General features: G+C 39.9%; 1 protein-coding gene across 2 annotated transcripts in view; it reads left to right on the forward strand.

The window, feature by feature from the left end:
• The window catches only part of NTNG1 (netrin G1), a gene marked incomplete at both ends in the record, with an annotated part of 346940 nt that extends 322540 nt beyond the window's left edge, over window positions 1–24400 (forward strand). For both annotated transcript variants that reach the window (XM_082613121.1, XM_082613122.1), the window contains one exon: window positions 24168–24400. In XM_082613121.1, coding sequence (XP_082469247.1) covers window positions 24168–24400 — 233 coding nt within the window. The remainder of the gene's footprint in view (window positions 1–24167) is intronic.
• Window positions 24401–25427: the final 1027 nt, after the last annotated feature.

Raw genomic sequence — 25427 nt, forward strand, 5'->3', positions numbered from 1 at the left:
TATAGGTCTAGGATGTTAGAAAGAATGTGCCATCTTTTGAGGATGCAAATCATATGATTCAAGACAAAAATCCTGTGCCTTTTCACACAAAAATATCACCCAAAATAGCCATTAAAATATTTTCTAACCAATTCTTCAAGCCTGTCAAAGCTTTAAATCAATAGACATCAAACTGTGGCCTGATTAGCAGACCCTATGTCACTTCACAAGTTAATACCCCAAAGAAGGAAATGGCATACATAAACAGCTGTCAGATATTTAGTCACTGGATCATATATGACATCTTATTTAATCTTCACAATGTCCCTATAATAGAAGGTGTCACTTTCTGCATTTTCATATGAGGAAACTAAGAATTGGAGAGGTGACACAAATGGTCTAAGGTTGCGAAATTAGAGGAGGAAAGAACGGGACTCAAACCCAGCTCTCTTCCTCTCCAGGTCTCTCCAACATGTATTCATCATTCAGGTGCTGTGCACAGAGCACTGAGCTACAGCTACTCAGTGCTGAGCCCCGTAGGGAAGCCCAGGGGAAAAGTGAGGTGTGATGAGGAAGACTGCCGAACATCAGACACTTGCATAATGATTCTTAGAAGCAATAAAAAGTCATTATTCCCAATGTTGTCCATTAACCTAGCCTCTCAGGATCAAACGAAACAGACTGTCAGATGCTGGAAACAGGAAGGTGTCCATCTTCTCTCAAGCAACAGGCTTGTTCTTCACCAGCTGTGTTAGTGCTTGTGAAAAGTAATAAATGCCTGACTCACTCTTAGGGTCCAATATTCTCAGCCAGGCAAGGCGACTACAAAGTGACTCTGCTGGGCAGCAATCTGGTGAAATGGAAAGTGACTGCCGTTGCATTGCAGCCATTCTTGTGAAATGAGGTGACAGCATGGCAAGAACAATACATTGTCATATCAACTTTCTTGATGTCATGTCAGTACTATATGGTCAGGCTCCCTCTGTTGCCCTGGAGACAAGAAATGGCAAGAATTCTCTTCATTATCAGATCATTAGCTGCTGGTGGCAGACACACTGTCTCAGCTCTTGTGTCCTATGCCTGTCATCCCTTTGGAAGAGTGTATGAGGAGGAGTGGAGATGGCTCCATAGAGTGGATACAAATACTATTAACAGGATCTTTGAAAACTTGGCTAGGTGTCACAGAATAGTCCCCAGTGAGGTTTGGAAAAATGCATCTATTTCTAGAAAGGATAAGAATATTCCCCAGGCCATAACACAGTGACCCATCCTGATGAGAGACAGGTCATTTTATCTTAGAAAGTGAAAACCATCTCATGGAAAAGGGGGATTAGCAATGAAGGACAAGGAGATGAAATGGGGCAGTGGAAGGCACCCTGGAATCTCTTTGGGCTTTAAGTGGGGTGAATGGGTCTGCCTACAGTAAGTAGAAGGACAATAATGTGACCCACAGGAAGCCTTGATGCCCTCCATGGGCTGGTCTGATAAGCCATGGGCTAACTTGACTGTAAGCTACTTGAGTTTAACAAAAATGAAACTCTTTGGACATCAAGCATATGTCCACATCCCTGCTTTCAAACTTTAGGAGAGAGAGCAGGATTTGGGCACAGTGGGCACAAGCAAGTTTTCTCTCAGACAGACTAACTTTGGAGTCTGTTGTAAGTCCACACCTAATCCTGGAAACCCTGGTATGGGATCACTCTCGGTCAAGTAAATCAGACAGACCTCTCTGAGAGCTCCCACCAGAAGCAAGTGGACCCACCAAGGGGCCCAGCCTACTTGCTTACTGGGACTTCTGTCTGGATCTTAGAAAGCCTTTGATGTGGCTGCTGATAACACACTGCTCTTCATCCAACTCTTTACTCCCGAAGTAGATTCAGTTACCTGGTACTAACCAGGGGACCCTATAACACAGGGTTAGAGGTTCCATTTTGTTTTTATGTTGGTCAGCAAATACCTCTGTCTGGCTACACATTGCAATACTGTTGCTTACGTAACATGATGTAAGACTTTAATCCCCTGTTGGATGACATGTGTGTTTTGATATACCATTAGCTATCAGACCACCGTGAAACCAATCTCCATAAGACCATACTGGAATGCTAGGTCTTAGGCCCATGGAATCATACATTTGGAGTAGGTTGTGTCATGTAACTCAACGTATAAATAAATTAGTGATTATTCTGCACAAATTCTACATACAACACCATCCACACATTTAGGAAATGGCTTCCTTTTTGTTTCATTATGAATCTAATTACAGGCACATCTAAGTTGTATTATTTGAAGAAAATATAAACCTCAAGCCTCAGACTTGTGTGGCTAACACCATCCTTTTTGTATTGCTTTTTTTTAAACTTTTTCCCACAGTTTTATTGAGATATAATTGACACACAATGTATTTGTCCAACGTGTACTACACAATGATTTTATATACGTATATACTACAAAATGATTACCACAGTAAGTCTAGTTAACATCCGTAACCTCACACAGTTGCACATTTTTTCTTGTGATGAGAAATCCCAAGATCCACTACTATCCCAACCACTTTCAAATATATAACACAGTATTGTTAACCATAGTCACATGCTATACATTAATCCCCATAACCTATCTGTCCTGTAACTGGAAGCCTACACTCCCTGACAACCTTCATTCTCCGCACCACACACACACACACACACACTCATTATTTATTATTTGGGTCATCTGATTTAGTCCTGACAATAATTCTTTGAAGTAAGTATTATCATGCCCATTTTACAGATGAAGAAAGGGAGTCTCAGAGAGGATAAGTACTTTCTCGAATGTCTTGCCTCTAAGTTGTTTCGGTAGGAATTCACATGTAAATTAGATGTGTACACATAGAATTGTTCCAGTCTGTTTTCCTTCATTAGAAAAACATTTGTGTAGAAAAAAAAAAAGAAAGAAAAAGAAAAAGAAAAACATTTGTTAGGAGAAATAAAGGCCAGCTGGCAACATACCCATGTTGGAAGGAAGGAAACACCATGCATGCACCTATCATTTGGCTTATTTTCCAGTATGAATTTCTGGGCGTTTTGGTACCAAATTCCCAATCCAATGCTTTAACTACAAAGAGCAATACATATTTGGAAAAGTCTGGAAGCAATGGGTTTGAATTCCATTTGCACCTTCCACATGTACCCATGTGCATGGCACTCTGCTCAGTGCTGAAGATATACATGGATACAAGCACTCATCCAGCATAGTTACAATGACTGTGTTACACTCAACTAACAGAATTTGAGAGTATTATTTAATATTGTGCTTAAGTATAACATGCACGTGTCTATCAGATAGTCATGTAATGTTCTAAGAGGCAAATAGATATTTTGTTTAAGGGTTTATCTAATGCTAATTTATTTATTTATTTATTTATTTATTATATTTTTTGTGTGTGTGGTACGCAGGCCTCTCACTGCTGTGGCCTCTCCCGTTGCGGAGCACAGGCTCTGGACGCGCAGGCTCAGCAGCCATGGCTCATGGGCCCAGCCGCTCCGCGGCATGTGGGATCCTCCTGGACCGGGGCATGAACCCGTATCCCCTGCATCGGTAGGCGGACTCTCAACCACTGCGCCACCAGGGAAGCCCTAATTTATTTTTTATTAAGATTTTTTGTAATAAGAAAATTGCAACATTCTTTTATAAATATTACAGTTTGAATCCTACATAAGCTGCCAGAATAAATTATTAATATCAGTAGACTTATGAGTTCATAGTGTGAGGATGTGTTCGCTTCCTAAAGTATTAGAAAATTATGAATCTAATACTTTGCCATAATATCTAAGAAGCAGAACATTAATTTCCTGGCTTTTTTTGTAATGAGTAGCGTGAGGAAGTTTTGCTGAAGTCTTTTTTTTCATTTATATATCCCAGACTCCTTAGTTAGTGATATTAGAAAATGGACCCATCCTCCGGATTATATGTTTTTATTCATTATATTAAAGGGAAAGGCTCGGTTTCCCGTCAAAAGTTGATCTAAAATTTGCTCTAATAGCCCAAGTGCAGATAAATTCAATTCTGACATGTTCTCATCTGAAAGTTTGGGAATGTTATTCACCATATGTCTAATGTCAAATATTAAAACACACAGTACAATAAAAAGCTAGTTCAAAATCCCCTTACTTTCAATCTGTTAGTCAGATTAATGCGGATGACACATTAGTTCCACTGTGATACCACTCGGTTGGCAATCTTCTAAAATTAGAAACTGCCAATCTGGGGAAGCAAAAGAACTCTATATCATTTTAAATTTAACTTCAGCCTACTCTGAAGTCGTTAGAGACAATTAAAGGAGATATCTAGCCATTATATTCAGCCCAGAGTTCAAAAGGTGAAAAGCACTTTTCACGATAAATAAACTGAGAGACAAAATCGTTTTCAATGAAGTTTCAATTTTAGTGAAAATAAAGTATGTAATTACATTGTCCGTTACTGAGGTCACTGCCTTCATTGACCATCTGGCTTAAAACTAAAAATTAGGTATCATTTGTGACATGGGCAGAAGTGAGCAGTGTCCACAGCTTCCTTTTTAAAGACCTGCAAATTCAGTTAATTCACACATTAATGGTCCTCATGAAACAGTTACCAAAAAATCGCCTGATGGCCTTTTGAAGCCGAACAACTCAGGGGAAAGAAAAAAATATGTAATGTCTTACCATTACCATACCTATTGTTACCGTTTTCCATATGATGGATCTTTGCATAATATTTTTGCATGCCAAAACCTGGTAGACCAAATTTATCATTCCAATGACTGTAGTTCACCTATAAATGGAACCCCATTTGTTGAATATAAACTTTGTTTTTAAGTTGGAAGTGTTATTCCCCCAGTAAGAAACATAATCTAATTTTTGCCTAATTTTGTCCTACTTCCTACAATCTCAGAAAGCATCAAAATGGTTTGGAAAGTTGGATGAATGCTGTTTTAAAATCATTTTCAATGAATATTTTTTTGGATGAATGCTGTTTTAAAATCATTTTCAATGAATATTTTTTATTTTATTTCTTTTTATTAAACTCTTTATCTCTGAAAAAATGTTATTATTGGATTATTATATAGCATCAGTTCACACTATTATTACCTAAAGTATATCAAAGAGAAAAAAGTTAGAGCAGTTCATTGCTTTTTGCTTTGGCAACTTTGAAAGGACTTCTAAGCATATCATTCAAGAAGACAGAGAAAGAAATTGCATTAATTTGGTTTGAGTCTTAAAACTAGGATAACTTTATTCCTATGTTCTTTGTAAAACCCAGGTTCTGTGGTGTTATGTCTTGTTTTCCTAACACAGAGGCCACTAGCTTCAGGTTATGCTATTCATTCAGCCTCAAAATAGAATACATACTTTCTGAAGATCCCATTCTCTGCACTCATTGCTGTTACAGAGTCTTTGAAAATACCCTTGCCAGTATATATAGATGTCAGCCTACATTAAGGAAAGGAAAGGAAGGGGCGGGAGCAAGGCAGGAGTAGAAAGTACGTCGCCAAGAGAAAAAACTGTATTTTCAATTTGAGGTTATTTCTATTCAGTCAAGTCTTTTGAAATTATTCACAGTAAAGATTAATGATTCCTTCCAGGTAGGGGTAGGCCTTAGCATCCCCCTTAGTTTCTCCTGACAAAACCCATTATGCAGTGATGCTAGCAGGAAACCAGCAGGGGAGAGTTTGTTAAAACACCTTCCAAAGGAAGTTCTTTAACCTAGAATCTGGCACAAAGGAGCTGTTCCAACACAGGGTTTTGGAATGTTGAAGAGACGTGCCCACAGCAGCGTTTTCAGACGTAGCACACCAGGTACTCCCAGAACAAATTATTTGCTTGTGGATTTACCAGTGGGGGATTTTAAATTACAAATCAGTATCCCTCCTTCCCCAATAGCCAGATGAGCACTGAGGGAGTGCAAATGAATTGATGAGTTAAAGTACAACTGTGGATCCTCTTGTCTGATTTCTGTCTTTGTTCTTTTCTGTTTCTTTCGAACATTGAGAGTAGAAAACAGTTTTCTCTGCTCAAAACACTTCTCAGCACGATGAGTGTGCAGGCTGAGACCCACCTCAGAGCTGCAGATCGGTAGCCCTGGTTCTCATCACAACACTCACGTCATGCCTTGTGCTACACAACTAAGTGGTGCCCCTGCACAGTTCCATGCTGACAGTTCACCAGGAGTACACTCTCAGGCCATTATTGGCCTCTTTTACCATGACATCATTCCTCTGCTCTTTCACTCAGAAAGAGGAGAGCTGATAATACTTTATCAGGCAGGACAGATATTTAGAATTTGGAAAAACTCTGGCAATTAAATCTCACAGAGAAATCCAATAGTTCCTGTTTGTGATATGAAATTATTTCTTCTATGGCCCATGGTTTAACATTGACTTCTTATGAATATTTATATTCCTAGCATCTTAGCTGCACTGCCAGGGGAAAAGGCAGTTCTGTTGAAATAATAGTTGTAATCATTTGATAGGTTCCTTTTTTTGACAGCAGTACATCCTTCAGCTTTCACTTTTATACCAAACTAAAAATTAGGAGGTAACCTAGCTGTGGAAACCGATGCTGGAAACTGTCCATCCATCATGAGGAACGATTCTTTCTCTGAGGGGAATTTTCTGCTGGATTGCCAAGTGCATAATATTCCCCTGGAGCAAGTCTGCATGAAACAACACTGCTGTGACATGTCCCGTGATATTTAACTCTAAGGGTCTGGCAGCCAATGCATTGGGGTGCTAATTGTATTCTCTAGTTATCATCACGGCTTAAAGACCAGAAGGTCAGAAGAGTTTATCTAATCCTGGGGTAGAAAAGCAATTAAAATCTATCCCAGCCAGGAAAGCTTCCACACAATCCATTATCCCCGCCCTATTTTTAGGCCCATAAAGGAAGGATGCTGGGTGAAACAAGCCATAGAAGGCTTCAGTTTATTTAATAAATGTGCATTGAGCATGAACTCTGTGGCAGGCGCTGTTCTGGGTGGCACATTCTCTGGGTGAGAATATGGTGGTAAGAAGACAAACATAGACCCTGCTCTCAAGAGCCCATGAGCTGGTGGGAGGCAGGTGGGAGACAAGGAAAGGAATAAACAGTGGGCAGGCAGACATCACTTGAGACTGGCAGTCAGCCAATGCTTTTCTGAGAAGTTAACACTTTGGCTGAGACCTGAGTATCAAGCAAGAACCCACCATGGAAAGTTGTGGAGGAAGGGTATTCCAGGCAGAGGAAACACCTCCTGAAAAACCCAGAAGGCAGAAAGGAGCTTGGCCAGTTCAGAAAATGGAAAGAAGCAAGTGTGACTGGAACACAGTGAGTGACAGGGAGGTGGCATGAGATGAGGTAAAAGAAGGAGATGGATATGCACCAGATCACAGGTCCCTGATGGCTAGGACAAGAGGTGTGCATTTAGTCTAAGTGCAGTGGAAGTCAAGCAGGAGAGTGGCATGATATGGGGGTTTAAATTTAAAAATAATAATTCTGGCTACTGTGTGGACAATGGATTGTAGAAGGGGCAAGGGAGGGAGGGTAAGAATGGGACTAACAAGACTACAGTAGTCCAGGTGAGAGGTGTTAGTGGCTTGGACTAGGTTGGGAGAAAAGTAGGTAAGAAAAATGGATGGATTAAGGACATACTATATAGTCTGCGTCTGCCTTTGCTGAGACACTCAGTATTAAATCTAAATTTTGAGACATCTGCAACAGAGATATGCTTTTTCTGTTTTCTACTGCCCTTACCACATGGATGCCTTATAATTGATTAGTATTTGATTCTCTTTGGTAGAGAAGGAAACAGACAAAAAGTAGTAGTCTTCACAGCATTTCAGCATACGGGTGGAGAGCATAGCAATCAGACAGAATAATGAAGGGATTAAGGCCACAGGACTAGGTGACATCCCAGATTTTGGCACCTACAACTTGTGTGACCTTAGGTTATCTACCTTCCCTGAGTCTTGGTTTCTTTTGCTGTAAAACTGTTGAAATGAGAGTACCTACCTTATAAAATAGTTAAGAGGCTTAAATAAATCAGTGCATGGAAAGTACTTAGAATAATGCCTGGTACAAACTAAGTGCTTAATGAATAAATGTTAGCTTTTGTTATTGTTAGTTTGGTTTAACTGAAACCCCTCCCCCCAAAAAGTGACACATATACTGACCTATCAATAGAGACTTTTCTTTTTAGTTACCAAACGGAAGTAGGATGGTGTAGAGAATTTTTTTTAATCTCTTATAAAAAGAAGAGGAATTAACCCCAACATTTAAGAAGCTCTTGTTACTTGCCAGATGATTCATAAACAATCATACCTCATTTAAACCTCTCTATAATTCAAATAGTTACCATTTATTGGTAGGCTTTTTATATGCAATATCTATTTTCATCTTCAAAAGTACTTTACCATGTTGTGCCTGTTTCACCAATGTGGAAGCTGAGGTTCAGGGTGGTTACTTGCCCTGACGGAGCCCTATAACCAGTGACACAAGGACCCAAGATTTGATCCACCTCTGCGTGACTTCACAGCCTTTGCTATTTCTTATAAACAGTAGGTGAGAGAGGCTTCCCTGGTGGCGCAGTGGTTGAGAGTCCGCCTGCTGATGCAGGGGACACGGGTTCTTGCCCCGGTCCGGGAAGATCCCACATGCCGCGGAGTGGCTGGGCCCGTGAGCCATGGCCGCTGAGCCTGCGCGTCCGGAGCCTGTGCTCCACAACGGGAGAGGCCACAACAGTGAGAGGCCCGCGTACCACAAAAAAAAAAAAAAAAAAAAAAAAAAAAACCTTAACATTTACTGAGGGACTTTATGTCACACATTGTTGCAATTGCCTTATATGTCTTAATTAATTTATTTAATCAACATAACAGTCCTATGAGGTTATCTCCATTTTATAAATGAAGCAAAGGTAGGTCAAATGATTTGCATGGGCTCAGCCAGCTAGTGTTTGGTGGAACCAAGATTTAAATCCAGGCCATCCAAATTATATTTACCTTTATATCTATGTCCAGATCTAGATCCAGATCATTTGCCGTAAGGTTTGAAAGGCAGAACTGGTGTCTGAAGGCTGGAAGAGTCAGAGAAGCCATGGGTGTTGTCCATGAGTTAGACATTCAAAAATACGTGGGGAGTTTAGGGAAGGACAGGCCAGAAGCAGAGGCACCAACTCAGAGGCCAGAATACAGCAGTCGAGGGACAGAAAGGCACCAGGCACTGACAGTGCTTTGGTGTCAGAGTAGTTTAAGTTCTGGTCCTACTGCTGTGCTCAGTCACTGCTGGGGCTTGGATAAGATCCACAGGTTTCCTATAAAATGGAAATGGTAATAATAATAATAAGTACCTATCCTGCCAGGTTAGTGGAAATATTCTCCAAGATGACATGTAAAAGTGTCTAGCCTCTTATTTATAATTTATTTTAATTTTGTGTGTGTATGTGTGTGTGTGTTTAAAATAGTGAATAGATTAGCCAGGAGTAGCAAGTTCATACTGGGGAGTGAAAGCAGACAGTGGGGAGATTCTGATCTCCCCACATTGTGGAGGATTCTGACTTCAGAATTATCCATTTCACAACCACTGAGTGAGAACTCAATCTGGCTATAGCACTTCTGTGCAATAGAAATGCTATAAATATATAAATCCCTTTGATTTAGGGGATAGAGAGTAAACACCATGGGAAAGTATTCTAGAAGAAGAAATGAAGCAATGGATATGGAATATATGAATTTTTTCTATAAAATTCACTTGTTCATTCACTCAAAAGTACTCATACTCATTGGATATTGGACACTAGGCACTCTTCAAGGCTTGCACATACAACTGGGAACAACACAGTCAAAATCCTTATCTTCACAGAGCTTATATTCTATAATAACTCTTTATTAATATAAAGATTATATATATTCAAAGATAAGAATTAGAGATGTTGAAGAAAGTGAAATGTGTTAGAACAAGATATTTTCAAAGCACATCATATGATTTCTCTTTAACCAGCCACCCAAACCTTATTCATCCCTGCTTCATCTAACCTCGCTATGCCTTAGTCTGCTTCATAGAGAGGCACTAACATCTTTTCACTGTTTTAAATAATGTTCTCAGCCTCCCAGTTGTATCCAAACCAATTTATAATGTGTTTTTTTTTTTCTGCCGCTGGATCTGAAAGCTCCCACACATTGCTTGCTAGCCTCTTGACGTCCATCTAACTAGCTCTCCTCTCTCCTGAGATACAGCAGCCTTGCTCTTCTTAGGGAAAACCTTAAAACACCCTTCTACATACTTGCAATGACTTCATTCCCTCCTTTTTATGTCATCTACTGTATAGGTTTATTCTCATCTCTATACCATTTTCTTAACCAATTATGAAAGGATTCCTTTGAATGTTGAGAAAGGACTCTTGAGTACCTCTTTCTAATGCCTCATGTTTGAAGTTTAGTTTCAGTAAAAGTTATATTGCATAGAATTACTTAATGTTACTCCTGAGCTAGTCTAGCATCCCTGTCTTTTTTAAACACTTTCTTTAATAAGGACTTTTGTCCATTTTCCTCTTCATTAAAGAAAACTAAATAAATTGCCGTTGTTTTTTTCATGTAAGGGGCTATAGTATTGAAAGATGATATTTTTCAAATCAAAGAGTATTTAAGCACCAAAGAAGCTGAAATTATTAATGATGAAAATGAACTAAAAGACACAAGAGCATCCACTTTGTGAAGTTACATTATCTAATGAGACATAAATACATGAAGCTATAAAAATAAACACTATTTCTGTGGCTCTTCCATTCTGTCTTTTTATTTTAGGACTTTGAGCAGTGCCTGGCACTTAAAAAAGCACTTCATAATAATCATTGAGTTGAATGATCTCTCATGCTCACAAGAGCCCTGTAAAATGGCCTCTGCTACAGATAAAGAAACAGAGGCGCAGAAATTCAGATTGGAGAGCCACGAGTGGTGATGTCAGTGTTCGAACCCAGGCTTCTGGACAACACCACAGTAAATAATTAAGTACTAAACTTTGCAGTTCAAATTTTGAGTGTCTCAGGAATTTAACAATGGGGAAAGACAATGTGAGTTGCAATGGTGCGTTGTGACTTTATTGAAAAGGTATGCTTATGACTTGTCTGTAATTGTAACCCCTTTGTCCTTTCCTAGCCTCACTAATGTATTTTAGATTACTTAAATGTCTGGTCCCCAGTTCAGTGACAAATACATTTTTGAAAATTAGCAGTCATTTTATTTGGATCCTGGCATCCCTAAATGACTCATCATCATTTTGCACATTCTCTTGATTCCATAATGTTGTTTTCCTCACCTTGAATTTATTGACACCAATTCATTTTGCCTTGACATTGGCATTAACAGTGAAATGGCTTTGTTTCATCCTGACATTATAAAATCACCTCCCAAGACTTGGTTTGACATTGTCAGGAGGTGGTTATGGTGACAGCAAGGCCACAGAAGACAAGAGTGAATTACAGTGATTCCCAGGGAAAAGAAAATCATTAAGAAATTTACTGCTGTGTGATTTCAGTAGCTATTTTTCATACTTAAATATCCCTGCTGTTTAAAAATCCTAAGAGGGCTTAGACCGTATTTAGAACACTCCTGCCAAGTATATATAGGAAAAATTAAGTCTCTAAGGAGACATTTGGCTATAGCTCGACAAACAGGAACCCCAAATTATGTTTTAGCTTTACAAAGTGCTCAAAGGCATTGAAATTCTGTCTCAAAAAAAAAAAAAAAAAAAAAAAAAAACCGTGCATGTGAATTAATGACACAATTATCTTCTTTCAGCCACAGATACTTGAATATCTTAATGCTGAATATCAAAGGCCTGTAGTATGGCTCTTCCTCCTACTCAGAATGTGAACTGTTTTACAAATCTGTCTTCAGCATTGAATGGGGCTGTATGGATTGTCTTTTACAATTCTTAAAGAACACCAAGTCCTTTTTCTTGCATTCTTCTAAGTGCCATGATGATCTCTCACCTCCACCCCAGTGCCACATAGAACAGCTCCATCTGCACTTTCCTTTAGCCTGTTTTCCAAATTTAACTAGTCACGTTCCAATTAAAAGAAACATGTCACTAAGTTCCTTCAGGGTCATGTTTCTTTACCTTCATATTACCCGCAATGCCAAGATTGTGAGAGGTAATACGTTGTGACTAATGAAACATGAAGGGAATGCTTCTGATCTTTTAACTCATCTGCTTACCCTTGCTTCTTCCCCTCCCTCCATCCCTTCCCAAAGTATTCATTGTATCATTAAAGGAAAAAACCCCAAACTAATCACCATTCTCTTCTAGCTAATATTCTTCATTATGGAATCACTTATGAGAAGCCTTGACAAATCATGACATACAAGCTGAGCTGCAATGTCAAAGCTGACCAGCGATTTTTCGGTGTGTCCCTAGATAGCTTTCTCCCATTCCCCGCCAAATATCTATCCCTTCCCTTAACTCCAGAGCATGAGTTAACCCCAGCTTAACTCTGCATCTCATGCTCAGCAGAAGCCTTACCTCCCACTCCACAGAAACTGAAAGGAGGCCACCAAGGAAAAGTTTCTTCTACTTCCTGCTCTCCAACCTATGAGCTGTATATCCATTTGTATTGATATCAGTCTACTAATAATAGATTTGTATCCACCACTCAGAAGGAGGCAGAGAACAAAGGATGAATTTTATTTACTTGCTTAATAAATATTTATCGGGCATCTATTTGTGCCAGGGACGGGGCTGAATATTCATGATACAGCCACAATGAACAGGTCACAGATACAGTGCAGGCATGTACAAGTGTAGCAGGTATGAGTCTCCCACAAACTCAAGTAGTATGAAATATGCTTTCTTTAGGTTAAATCTGACTATGAGCCCCTCTACTGGAAAGGTGGTGGGAAATTCAATTACAGTCCTCACTATGGCTTGATCTTCAAATGTAAAAATGTCCCCTCATTTTGCATCAGTCTGCACTAGTTCACAATGAGATGGCCCTTGGGCTACAGATCACTTTAGCTCAGGAGACCCTACTGGTTCCATTCACACCTGAGGCTGTACAGTGTTCTGCAAGGCAATGAATCCTTGTGTCTAAGTCTCTCTTATGAGTATAGGATTGTGTATGATTATAGGATTGTGTATGAGTATAGGATTGTGTATGAGTGTAGAATTGTGTATGAGTATAGGATTGTGTATGAGTGTAGAATTGTGTATGAGTGTAGGATTGTGTATGAGTGTAGAATTGTGTATGAGTATAGGATTGTGTATGAGTGTAGAATTGTGTATGAGTATAGGATTGTGTGTGAGTGTAGAATTGTGTATGAGTATAGATTGTGTATGAGTATAGGATTGTGTATGAGTGTAGAATTGTGTATGAGTATAGGATTGTGTATGAGTATAAGATTGTGTATGATTATAGGATTATGCCTTTCCTGAGATAGTTTTTGTAGACATTTAAGATAATTGGTAGTTTGACTAGAAATATATATTAATAACAAATACTGAAATGTGGCAAAATATGGTCACTTGATTCATTTATTGAAATTACCTTTATCATCTCAGTAAAAGATACTTTTATTTTCTCAAGTAAAATTCTTTTTATTAACATTTTTAATATTTTCAAAGGACTATACATTTATTCCAGGCAATTTGGAAAGAGTAAAAAGTATAAAGATGAAAATTAAAGTTACTGAAATCACTTGCACGCCTACCAGACAGAGATGAACACTGGTCACATTTCGTTAGACTCTGTCCCAGTACTTTCTCTAAAGTTTATGTTACAAAAGGTACATGGAGAGGTATATGTCTGTACTTAGGGGGATCACACTAGATAAATATTTGTACTGCTTTCTCTTCTGACATAATGATATGTACTTTGAAATGGTGGTTTATACCCTGATGTATGTTGCCATTGTGTGTGACTATGCCTCCCAATGAATGCCATCTTTCGCCTTGGGCAAAAGAGTAGAGGTTGCACCTTTTTATTAAACTAGACAAGTGCATTTTCTGATACCAGATGAGAAACTCTGTGATTTCTCAGCACCATTTTTATGAGCACCTTGCCTACGTCTGTGTCTGAAGGTGTTGACCTAAATAGGATTTCAATACATCATTAAAGATCGCTTTAGGAAAGGTGTCCAGCCTTTGGCTTGTGGGACTCTCAACGAATTAATTATTTCTCAACATCAGCAAAGGTTTTTTTTCAGTTTGCAACAGCTAAAAACTTGGGGTGTTTGGGCAGTGCCTCTAGCTCCTGCATTCAAGTCACCTGTTATCTCATTCACGCTAGCTGGGTTACCGCATACTGCAGGCATAGGCTCCTTCAAATGAACATGGCTTTCTTATGATGTTTTGAGTAGAATTTCCTTTGATTGGACAAGAGCAAGTGTCACTCCCATAATCAGTGCTTTGATATTAGATGAATAAGAATAGAACTGCTGCTCTCTAATGTCAGAACCTGCTGTACTAGATTACCCAGACATGTCTGACCACCTGCTGACAGCTCCACATTTTTCCTTACAGCCCCTTTAGCTCTGCTCCTTGGCCTCATTACACTGAAACAAAGTAGGCTGGATGCTGTCACACAGGGATCATGCCACCAGCGTCACTGTCCCATGATGGATACAGGCACAGACAGGAGTATAGGTTGAGAGCAGGAAAGCAAGGATGTTTTCACTTGATGGCTCCCAGGTTTCAGTCTAGATAGATACTGTGTCCCCTGCTTTACCATCACAGAAGCTAAAGTTTGGCCAAGGGGCAGTACCCCCCTGGTATTCTGAAAACACACCTTATGTACTCTGATTGGTACAGGAGAATGCTCATTGAATGCAAGTATACAAGTCACCTTTGAGAAAACAGGCACTGCTGGTCCAATCTGACCTTGCAAGTACACAGCAGTTGAATTCAAATATTCAATAACTGCATGTTTGACCCCATGCTGTCTCAAGATTCATATCTACAGAGGACATATACAGATGATGTCTTTGAGCGAGGAAATTTACTTCCTTTTCACTTCAAGTACCTTGCATTAGATATGTAGTGATTAATTCATTATTCTGCCAGATGTAAAACTAAGCACCCTGCTCTTCCACTCTGAGCTTCTAGCATTAGGAGAGATTGGGAAGGTATTGAACATTAACAAAGTATACTTAGGTTGTGTTTTATATTTTTTAAAGCACCACCACATAATTCCTCTTGAAGCTCCCAACAACTGTGAGGTCGGTGAATAGGACAAGTGTTATTATCCTTGCTTTAGAAGTGAGGAAATAGAGGCAAAAGAGGTTAAACGATTTCCCCAAGTTCATCCAGCCCATTAACCACAGAGACCAGACTTGAATCACAAGTTCGTCACCTAATTCTCTTCATACCACCTCATACTTTTAGTGAGGTGAAAAACTATCTCTGTTCAGTGGGGCACCAGCAGGCAAAACCGATCAGGCCAAGCAGCCACCTAAGTCATCACCAGGACTATAATATTGGAGAAGTCCAACTGTTATCATGTATTTGATGAAAAAGAGGAAGAATTCCTCACTCTTTGCCTTTTAAGATGATAGGCTTTCCATGAGAAATATTCATGCAAATCACAGAGCTCAAGAGAACTTTAGGAACACCTACTTCAAACCCTTTCTCTAACTTTATAGCTGTCACTAGAATGTGAACTCCACAGAAGCAGCTGCATGGTCCGTCTGGCTCACACTGTGGGCTCAGCATCTAGAACAGTACCTGATTGGATGATGGATGGATGGATGGATGTCACTAAGTGGTTTCGTGTTATGTCCAAGGCCTTACAGCAAAGTGATGACTAGCCAGAACTAGAACTCAGGTTTTATGACTCTTAATCAGTGTTTTTTACCACTAAGCCATATCCCCAATCATGGCCAGACATAAGTAAGAAAAGATAGGAAAAATGTACCTAGAATTCCCCAAAAGGCCATTAGACAACTGTCTGTAAAGTTTCTTCTACATACCAGGAGCTAACCTGTAGGTTCAGTTTTACCTCTCACATCTCACAACTTAGTAAAACAGCCGCCAAGGCTGAATAAATGGGTCATAATCACAGCTCTTCATCTCCCTGCCACAGACTCTCAAATACCTAAATCAGAACTGAATGTTGCACACATGCCTTTGTTATTAGCCTGTTTGGTGGAGGTTATTTGCTCTTTGACGTTTCTTTGAAAAGGACAGGAACATTTGGAACATCTTTCCCTCAGCAATCCTAGGCTTGTTTCAGGTGGTGATGGTAGAGGTCACTTTATTAATACAGCCATCAAGGAAGGCTGTCATGGTAACACATTGCCTCGATTCCTTGAAGTGCAGGAGACAAAGCCAAAAAGAGAAACTTTCAAGTCTATAAATACAGACCCAGCATTGCTCAAGCCTAGCAGCTCACTGACAGGGCAAACCTAAATGTATAGCTTTGAACAAGACCCAGACAGAAGAAAGAAACCTTCCCTGTGGTAATGTAATGGGTCATCATGACTATAACAGGAATAAGTGACCCTTCAGGTCATAAAAGAAAAGAAGAATAGAACAAGTATCTATAGTAAGTCCTAGCTGGTGTCCTCTTTGCACATTTTGGTTCCCTCTCTAGGTCTGCTTTTTCCATACCTTCCAGAAAGGACTAATAGAGGGAAAAGGAATCAAGGTCTTATAATTCACATTTTGACAATAGTTTGCAGTTTAGGAAGAGGAAAAAATGAATGACAATCAAGAAACTTACAAAAAACAAGTTGAAGGAGCAAATGATTTAGCCACATCCCTGTGGCTCTTATTATCCAAGCTAGAAGAAAAATAGAAAGAAGTGAAAGAAGGAGGAAGAAATGCTGCTTGTCCCTATTCTTTCACTGTGAAAATTCCTAGTGTTTTTGTAAACTTGTAGCAACTGTGAGAGTTTATTTATCTACTATGGTGGCTTGCTTACTGAAGCTATGATCAGAGCTATTAGAACACCTTGCTGACTTCAGCCTTTCCATCAGGGTTCCACACTTCATCTTTTTGCAGCATAACTCTGTTTGGGTCTAACATTAATACTATAACCTTACCTATCAAGGGCCACAGATTATCTTGGTTTGAAAGCATTCCTAATATTGAAGCATCACGGGATTATAGGATATATGGTGTGATATTGGACACACCATAATGAATTTATTTCTATCAATAGTAAAATGATCCTTTAGAATATAGTCAAGCTATTACCAAAGTAGTAGTAGCTTTTTCTGTATCTAAGGATTATATTTTATTATAATAAAAAGAATCCTGTCTAGCAAATAACAATTTGTATCCAATACTAGAACAAGTTTTGTGTAAGAGATTAAAAATGAACCTTCGGGCTTCCCTGGTGGCGCAGTGGTTGAGAGTCCGCCTGCCGATGCAGGGGACACGGGTTCGTGCCCCGATCCCGGAGGATCCCACGTGCCGCGGAGCGGCTGGGCCCGCGAGCCATGGCCGCGGAGCCTGTGCTCCGCAACGGGAGAGGCCACAGCAGTGAGAGGCCCGCGTACAGCAAAAAAAAAAAAAAAAAAAAAAAAAAAAAAAAAAAATGAACCTTCACTATTTATTGAGATAGCACATTGTTAATTTGTCAAAAGCAGTGTAGAAAGAGTCGGGACATGCTTAATGTAAATACTTAACAAAATAAGGTCAGCGTTTTCAATTTGAGGCAAATCCACACTGAAGGGCACCAAATAAAGAAGTGATAACTGCAAAGTGCTTATTGGGTAGAAATCCCTAGTTGGATTTTTAATCTGCAATGCTATGCAAGATGAAATGGAGATAATGCCAGGATTTTGTAAATGGGTGTTTATCCTCATGCCAGTTCTATCAACTGGTGGTAAATGCCTGAAACTGTTACCAAGTCCAAGCTCATACTGCTTGCTACACAACAGGCCAATAAATTGAGAGAGGAGCTGTTGGGGCAAGGAATAGCAACTTTATTCAGAAAGCCAGAAAACTGAAAAGATGGTGGACTCATGCCCCAAAGAACCATCTTGCCTGTATTAGAATTCCGGCTTCTTTTATTCTAAAAGGGGAGGGAGTAAAGTCAAATATTTCCTGGTTCTGGTCAGCCTCTGGAACGGATGTGTTAGTTTCTTCCTCCCTGCAGTCATTCACAGGTGGGCCTGGTCAGGATGTTTCCTGTGAGCTAAACAAAGGTATTTTAGCTTAATGCTCATTACCTGGGAGGCAGGGTTCCCAGAGATGGGCCATTATGTATAACTTCAGCTTATAGGTGACATCCCTTTAGTGATTAGCTTGAAATAGAATACAAAATGTTCTTATTACAAAACCTTGTGTTGAAAGGAATTCTGAAGTTTAGTGCAAGAGAATGCCATGATTAAGTAGCTATGTTTTCTACGCAGAGGGAGAGGAAATCAGAGCATATGCAACATATTTGCCATTCCCAAGCTAGACCTTGATATTTTTGGTATTTTATGTATGAGCTGATTTGAATTTGGAGCTCTGCCAGAATGTGTTGGAACTCTAGAAGATGCGAAATTTAATGCTATCAACAAAGCCCTCCACCCAGTGTGGTATGAAAACAGATCAGTTGGTCAATACAAATGAAAGCCTACTGAGGATCTACAGAGGAGTTACTTATGTTGTCTTGGGGAGCATAGAATGCATTTCACACTGTGCAGCACATTCACTGCATTTCTCCTGACTGTTCTCTTCTATGTGAAGAGCAGTAATCTGTAAATTGGGAGACCTGGATGCTAGATCTAGAGCTACCCTTGTTTTCGGTTTCCTCGTCTAGAGCTTGTCTAGATAGTTTTTGAAGTTTCCTCAAGCTTTGATTTTACTATTTCTGTCAGAACAAGGTAGGATGAATTACATGACAAGGGTGATTTTGGTTCCTCTTTAACTGTGAGCAATACTAAATGGTCTGTCTTAGACCATTTAGATCCCAGTCTTCTGATTTAACTCCCCCAGGAAGATAATCTGCTCTTATATTTCAGCTTTGAGTACTACATTCATCTTAATTCCTATGGTTCTGCACCTGAAGACTCACTCTCTCTGATCTAAAGTCACCAAGGCATCTTCATTCTCCTTTCCCTAATATACATAAGGACACCCGCCCATCTTCTTTACTGTGGCTGATACCCTGATCCAGACCTTCAACCTTTTATCACCAACATTAATTGAGGAGTAATTCTTTGTTTGGTGGGGGAGGAGGCTGCCCTGTTTATTGCAGGATATTTAGTAGCATCTCTACCCACTAGATGCCAGTAGCATGCCCTACCCCGAGGTGTGACAACCAAACACATCTCCAGACACTGTCAAATGTCCCCTGGAAGACAAAATTCATCCACTGTTGAAAACTACTACATTAGACTGACAATCAAAGACCTCTATTAAATGTTAATTCCTCCAATCCTTTCTCTATTCTAAAATCCCTTCTGCCACATTCTATCAAGAGCATGCAATGCTTATTTTGCGTATTTCCTTTATCCAGCTCAAAGTGCCCTTCCTCTCATACTCTTCCTGTCTATTTATTCCTAGATACAGCCAACCACAGCAGGAAGACTTCTATGATTAATTTTATAACCTCATTTCATTACTGCATTTTGTTGAGATCTTTTTTTCTCAGCATCATTCCTGGTCTTTCTTTCTCTGCCTATGGCTTAAATGCTGATATTCTTCAGGGTTCTAGCTGCAGTCTTCATTTTGACTTAGTCTATATTCTAGCAGGATGAGGTCTTCTATTCCTTTCTCTTCACTTTTTGTAACAATGACCACCATCACCCCTGCTCCAAATCTGTATCTCCAAGATGAACTACCTCCTGAACTGTTAACTAGTTTTTCCAACTAATAACAAGACCCCTGCAGAAGAGCCTACAGATCCTTCCAAGTCAATAGGTCAAAAAAAAAGTTTATTTTCTTCCCTGACCAAACATTTCCTCCAATCTTCTTTTCTTAATAAATTACATTATGATGCATCCAAATGCCAAAAACAGGAACCTCAGACTCTCTCTTACCTATTTCAAATAACCTGTCTCCAAATCAGTTCCTTCTTCCTTCTCCCCATTGCTCTAACCCAGACCAAGCCTATTTTATTGAGGTATCTGGTCACCTTGCCTCCAGCCTGTCCTTTCTCAGGTCTAGCCTCACTTTTTCTCCCCCTTTAAATCACCACCCTGCCCATTGGTCTTTGACAGCTTCCCATTGCCTATTATCTAAACTCTGTAGAATGTTATGTAGAACCTTCAGATCCAGGCCATGCCATTCCTTCCTCATTCATCATTCACCAACATTTTCCATGTGTCTCTCAGGCTCCAGTGAGAAAACTGAACCCACACTATGTGTTTCAACGGAGAGAGAGAATTTACTAAGGGGAATGGTGCTTTAGAATTTAAACATGAGAAGAGGACACTGAAATAACGCAGAGGTAGTAAATGTGTAAGTAGGGAGCAGTTATCTCTCTTGGGCTGAGGAATCACAGGAAAGAGGATGGGGTTATTGGAAACTAACAGTTTGTGTATGGACACCAAGGGGGGAAAGCAGTGGGGGGGTGGTGGGATGAACTGGGAGATTGGGGTTGACATATATACACAAATATGTACAAAATAGATAACTAATAAGAACCTGCTGTATACTAAATAAATAAAATATTAAAAAAAGAAAAACAAAACAACAACAACAAAAGACCTCATGGATAATCCTCTCACTTCTATCTATAACTGATTTATCAATAAATAACCACTAATTAATGATTAAAAAGAAAAAGAAACTAACAGTTTGGAGGAGAGACCCCACAGATGTAGGACCCGTACCTCTTAGGAGGGGTAATGCCTGGCTGCTGCTCTTACCTCTGAAATGCTAGGCAGGGACCCCTTGGAGCTGGGGCTCAAACCTCTAGAGAAGGAATGCTGCCAGGTTGGTGTAGAAACCTCTAAGGGTGAGATTGAAACTGGATCTGAAAAGGCTGAGCCCCAGAACCAACTGCTGCTTTTGGGATGTAGGGCCATTGCTGGGGCAATACTCTTAGGAAGAGCCATGAATCAGGAAAAGGGAAATCTCTGCTTCCTTCCTCCTACCTCCTCTGTTCCCTCTAGTGTGCCCTGTTGGCAGAAACCAGGAGACAGCTTGCAGGGTTTCAGCCTCCACAACAGAAGGAAAGGTGGATTTAGAGTTGAGAGACAAATGGTTAATAACCAGCACGATGTATTTTCACGTCTTCTTGCCTTTACTGATACAGTTTCCCCGCCCATAATGTTCTTTCTACCAATATCTGCCTGATGCATGTCATTGTTCAAATGCAATCTCCTTTCTATAGTCTTCTCTAGTCTCCCTCCAAATAATTATTTATACCAGCATCTGAGTTCCCCTAGCAGTTGGCAAATACTTCCTTTATAGTTTTTTTTTAATATTGTATCATAATTACTTCTGTGTATGTTCATTCGTTTGTTTTCTGCAAAACTGTGAGCTCCTTTAGGGCAGGCAGAGTTATAACCATACAGTCTAGCAGGGCACCTGGCACACAGCAGATGTTGATTGAGCTGGATGGAAATGATGAAAACATTTTAATGAAATTAATATTAGATTATTTCTTGCATATATTTTATCTTCCCAACCAGATGTGAACCTTATAAGAGCAGAGATCATGCTTTCTATTTCTTTTATTTTTTTCATGGTGGTCAGTACAAGGTTTCATATGCTGAAGAAGAGCTCAGTGACATTTGTTAACCACCTAGTTTATTCATTAAGCACCACAAATTTGATTCAAAATGACATGAAGGTGGAGCATAAGTTTATGAATAGCGGGTAAGATTTGTAGTTAGGTTTAGATGTACTTCTAGCACATGATTCCAACAGAGAGATCTGTGCATATGGTAAAGTTCTGTATTTGTTGAATAGCACAATCAAGAGACCAAATGTAGTGTGTCTTAAAGTGAATTCTAAAGTAATTAAATATATTCCAGGTTTCATTTTTTCTGCTTATCTCTTACAGAAAACATATTACCCCAACTGATGTGATTATTAATCCTGGGTTACATCTGGTCCTTGAATATTTATTAAATTTCTCATAGTCATCAACATCAAGTAGTAGATTATTTAAATGTAGGAAAGGTATTGAATTTTAACTTAATCACAAGCTTCTTGAAAAAAAGAAACCTCTGTTCAACAACTGATTTACATTCAGGTCCAAGAAGAAGAAAAATAGCTTTTTTTTTTTCTTAAGGGGAGTGATATTTAATTAACTATTGATTCCTTCTCAATTATTCAAGGCAAGCAATTATCAATATTGATGGAAACAATATTTCCCTATGTGTAGTGCCCAAATGAAAGGAAATATCCCATTCAGCGATCTGCTGCCTGGAACAAGAAATGCTGAGAATCTTTAACTTTAAATAGAAATAGTTATTTGGATCTGTTTATTCCATGTTGCCCCAATTAAACAGATATTTCCTAAAGTGTAAGCAAAACAAAATCCTGAAAACCTATGTATGCTTTCCAAATTAACAGCCACCAAAAAAAGAGGCTTTTTGTCAGTTTTGACCATGAATTTAACCACTCTACCCTTGTACACTTTGCCTCAAAGCTACAGATCTTGACATTTTAAACCATGACTCATAAAATACTATAATTTGGGTCTAATATTCATGGTTTCTAAGCCACCCAATGAGAGGTAGCTTACATAAACATTAGAACCCCTGGAACACTACCTTGTATATCAATATTTTGAGCCTGAAGGATTTATAGGCCTTAATAGTCACTTCTAACATTTACAGATAGCAAATGTGGGTACATTTGAAAATTAAAGCAATCCATTATGCAACTATATTAGAGGTCGCCAAGGAATTGTTGTGGAAGGTGGGAAAATAGGGCCCTGTTTAGGGCACTTTGTTTTAACTCTGTGAGCATCCACCACCATCTTTTTTCAGCTCATTTGCACACAGAGCATTAGCATGTTTGCATTTAAGAAGCTTCTTTTGAAGGTGACATACTATTGAACATAATGAATGGACAATGTAATATTCTCTATTGAATTATTACTTGGGAGATGAGGGTTTTTTAAATACTTTACACTTGATAGTAATAGTAAGTGTGTGTGTGTGTGTCTGTGTGTGTTTAATTCATGTGGTATCCCTGGGGAAATTTGACTATGACATTTTAAAAAAATGAAGAATGTTATAATTTATAAGAAGCTACTTTTTCTGCTCTGCGCCCTGCCCCCCCCTTCCAGAGTGGTTCTATATATTAAGTGCTTAAACAGCATATGTTGCTGGCAAGTGTTCTTGGCTCTTTTGCTCTTTGGTGTTGTTTTAATTTCTCTGTGTTCTATTTATCATTCTGCTAAATCAGTGAAACCTTGATTATCTAAAATAATAGGAGACATGGAATTAATGAGGATAACTAGTTTTTTGAAGGAATAAGAAATTATTAGAGATGCAAGTTACGTGACAGGGACTGTGAATGGATTTTAGTGTCTGAAATTGCTTGCTTGATTTATTCCAACTGATTCTATAAATTGATGGACATAGTGAAATTTTGATAATCAGGGTTTCACCGTTGCATTTATTATTATTCCTGGAAATCAAGGTAACCTTGGACTCTACTTGCTATATTTACAAAGCAATAAATATCCTAATAGGCTGTTAGGGGCAAATGGGACTGCTCTTCCTCACATTCCTCCCGTGAAAAGCTTTCTGTCTTCGGATCTGGCTGCTGCCTCACCGGGAGCATGCTGCCTGCCCCCTGCCCCATGCTTGGCCGTGGGTTCCTCCTGCCTTCCTGCATGCAGCCCTGGAATCACCTGCAGGGAGAATGGCCCACCCCTTAGAGGTTCTTGGTCATTTTAGCAATACTGCTTTGCATTTTAATTCCATTCATCTGGCCTCAAAGTTCTGCATTCTTGTATCAGGCGCTATCCTTGAAACACCCTGGAGGTCACAACAGGTCCCAGTTCCATGAAGAGAAGATACTGCCAAACCAGGAGTATCACATTACTTTGTATTTGATAGCCTGAAATGGACAATGATCATATCCAAGATTGCAGCAAAAATCTATATGAAAAGAATTAATATGATCAAAACAAAGGCAGCAGACTACATTTGTTTGGAAATTGGAGTCACATGCTTAGTTTGCGGAGGGGAGGGGGGAGCACAAGATCGATAGAGATTTTTTTTAAGCTGAAAACATGATGTAGCAGATGAACTTAAATTGATTCTGCTTCTCCTCCCCGCGCCCCCCTCCCTCGTTCTGCAGCGAATGTCTGCGACAACGAGCTCCTGCACTGCCAGAACGGAGGGACGTGCCACAACAACGTGCGCTGCCTGTGCCCCGCCGCGTACACGGGCATCCTGTGCGAGAAGCTGCGGTGTGAGGAAGCGGGCAGCTGCGGCTCCGACTCGGGCCAGGGCGCGCCCTCGCGCGGCTCCCCCGCGCTGCTGCTGCCGCTGGCCGCTCTGCTGGGGACAGCCGGCCCCCTGGGGATCTAGGCGGCGCATCCAGCCACCAGACGGGTCCGGCCGTGGGGAAGCAAACACAGCCCCAGCATTTGCTACTAACATAGGAAACCCACCCTCAGACCCCCCAATTCAAACACAGTGTACAAACTAAGAAGGCCCAACTGAACTAAGCCATATATAACAGCCGTGGACAGCACACCGGAGCCAAGACTAGTAATTTCTGACTCCAGAGGCGTTGGCAGCTGTTGATATTATCCCTGCAAATCACATTGCCCGCTGCAGAGCTTATCGCCGATTGGAAAGGCTGTGACAGCCCCCCAAAAGGAACGACAAAAAACAACAACAACAAATCAACCAACCTAAAAACATTTGCTACTCGCACGTGGTGTGCCCCCCCGCACCACCTGGCCCCGTGTGTGAACCAACCAAACTGAAGCATCCTTTGCTGGCAGTGCATTGTGGGTCTAAGGAAGTGTGTTACAAGCTGCCATATTGGCCTGCTTCAGTCCCTGAACCCCTTCCAACCTGTGCTTTGGTGAACGTTGCTCTGTAACCCTTGTTGGTTGAAAGATTTCTTTGTCTGGTGTTAGTAATGCACATGTGTAACAGCCCCCTTCAAAAGCTCAAGCCAGTCGTACCCCATATATCTTAGCAGCACTGGGTCCACCCAGTGCTAGCACACATCCACTGTCCAAGAGTGGCTGTAGGAAAAAAAAGAAAGTGTATCTATCCTTTTGTATTCAAATGAAGTTATTTTTCTTGAAATACTGTAATATGTAGATTTTTTTGTATTCTTGCCAATTTGTGTTACCAGACAATCTGTTAATGTATCTAATTGGAATCAGCAAAGACTGACATTTTATTTTGTCCTCTTTCCTTCTGTTTTGTTTCATTGTGCAGAGATTTCACTGTAAGGGCAACGAACTTGCTGGCATCAAAGAATATCAGTTTACATATATAACAAGTGTAATAAGATTCCACCAAAGGACATTCTAAGTGTTTTCTTGTTGCTTTAACACTGGAAGATTTAAAGAATAAAAATTCCTGCATAAACGAT

This window comes from Mesoplodon mirus (genome assembly GCF_964341445.2).
Source record: "Mesoplodon mirus genome assembly, chromosome: 3".
Taxonomy (NCBI): domain Eukaryota; kingdom Metazoa; phylum Chordata; class Mammalia; order Artiodactyla; family Ziphiidae; genus Mesoplodon; species Mesoplodon mirus.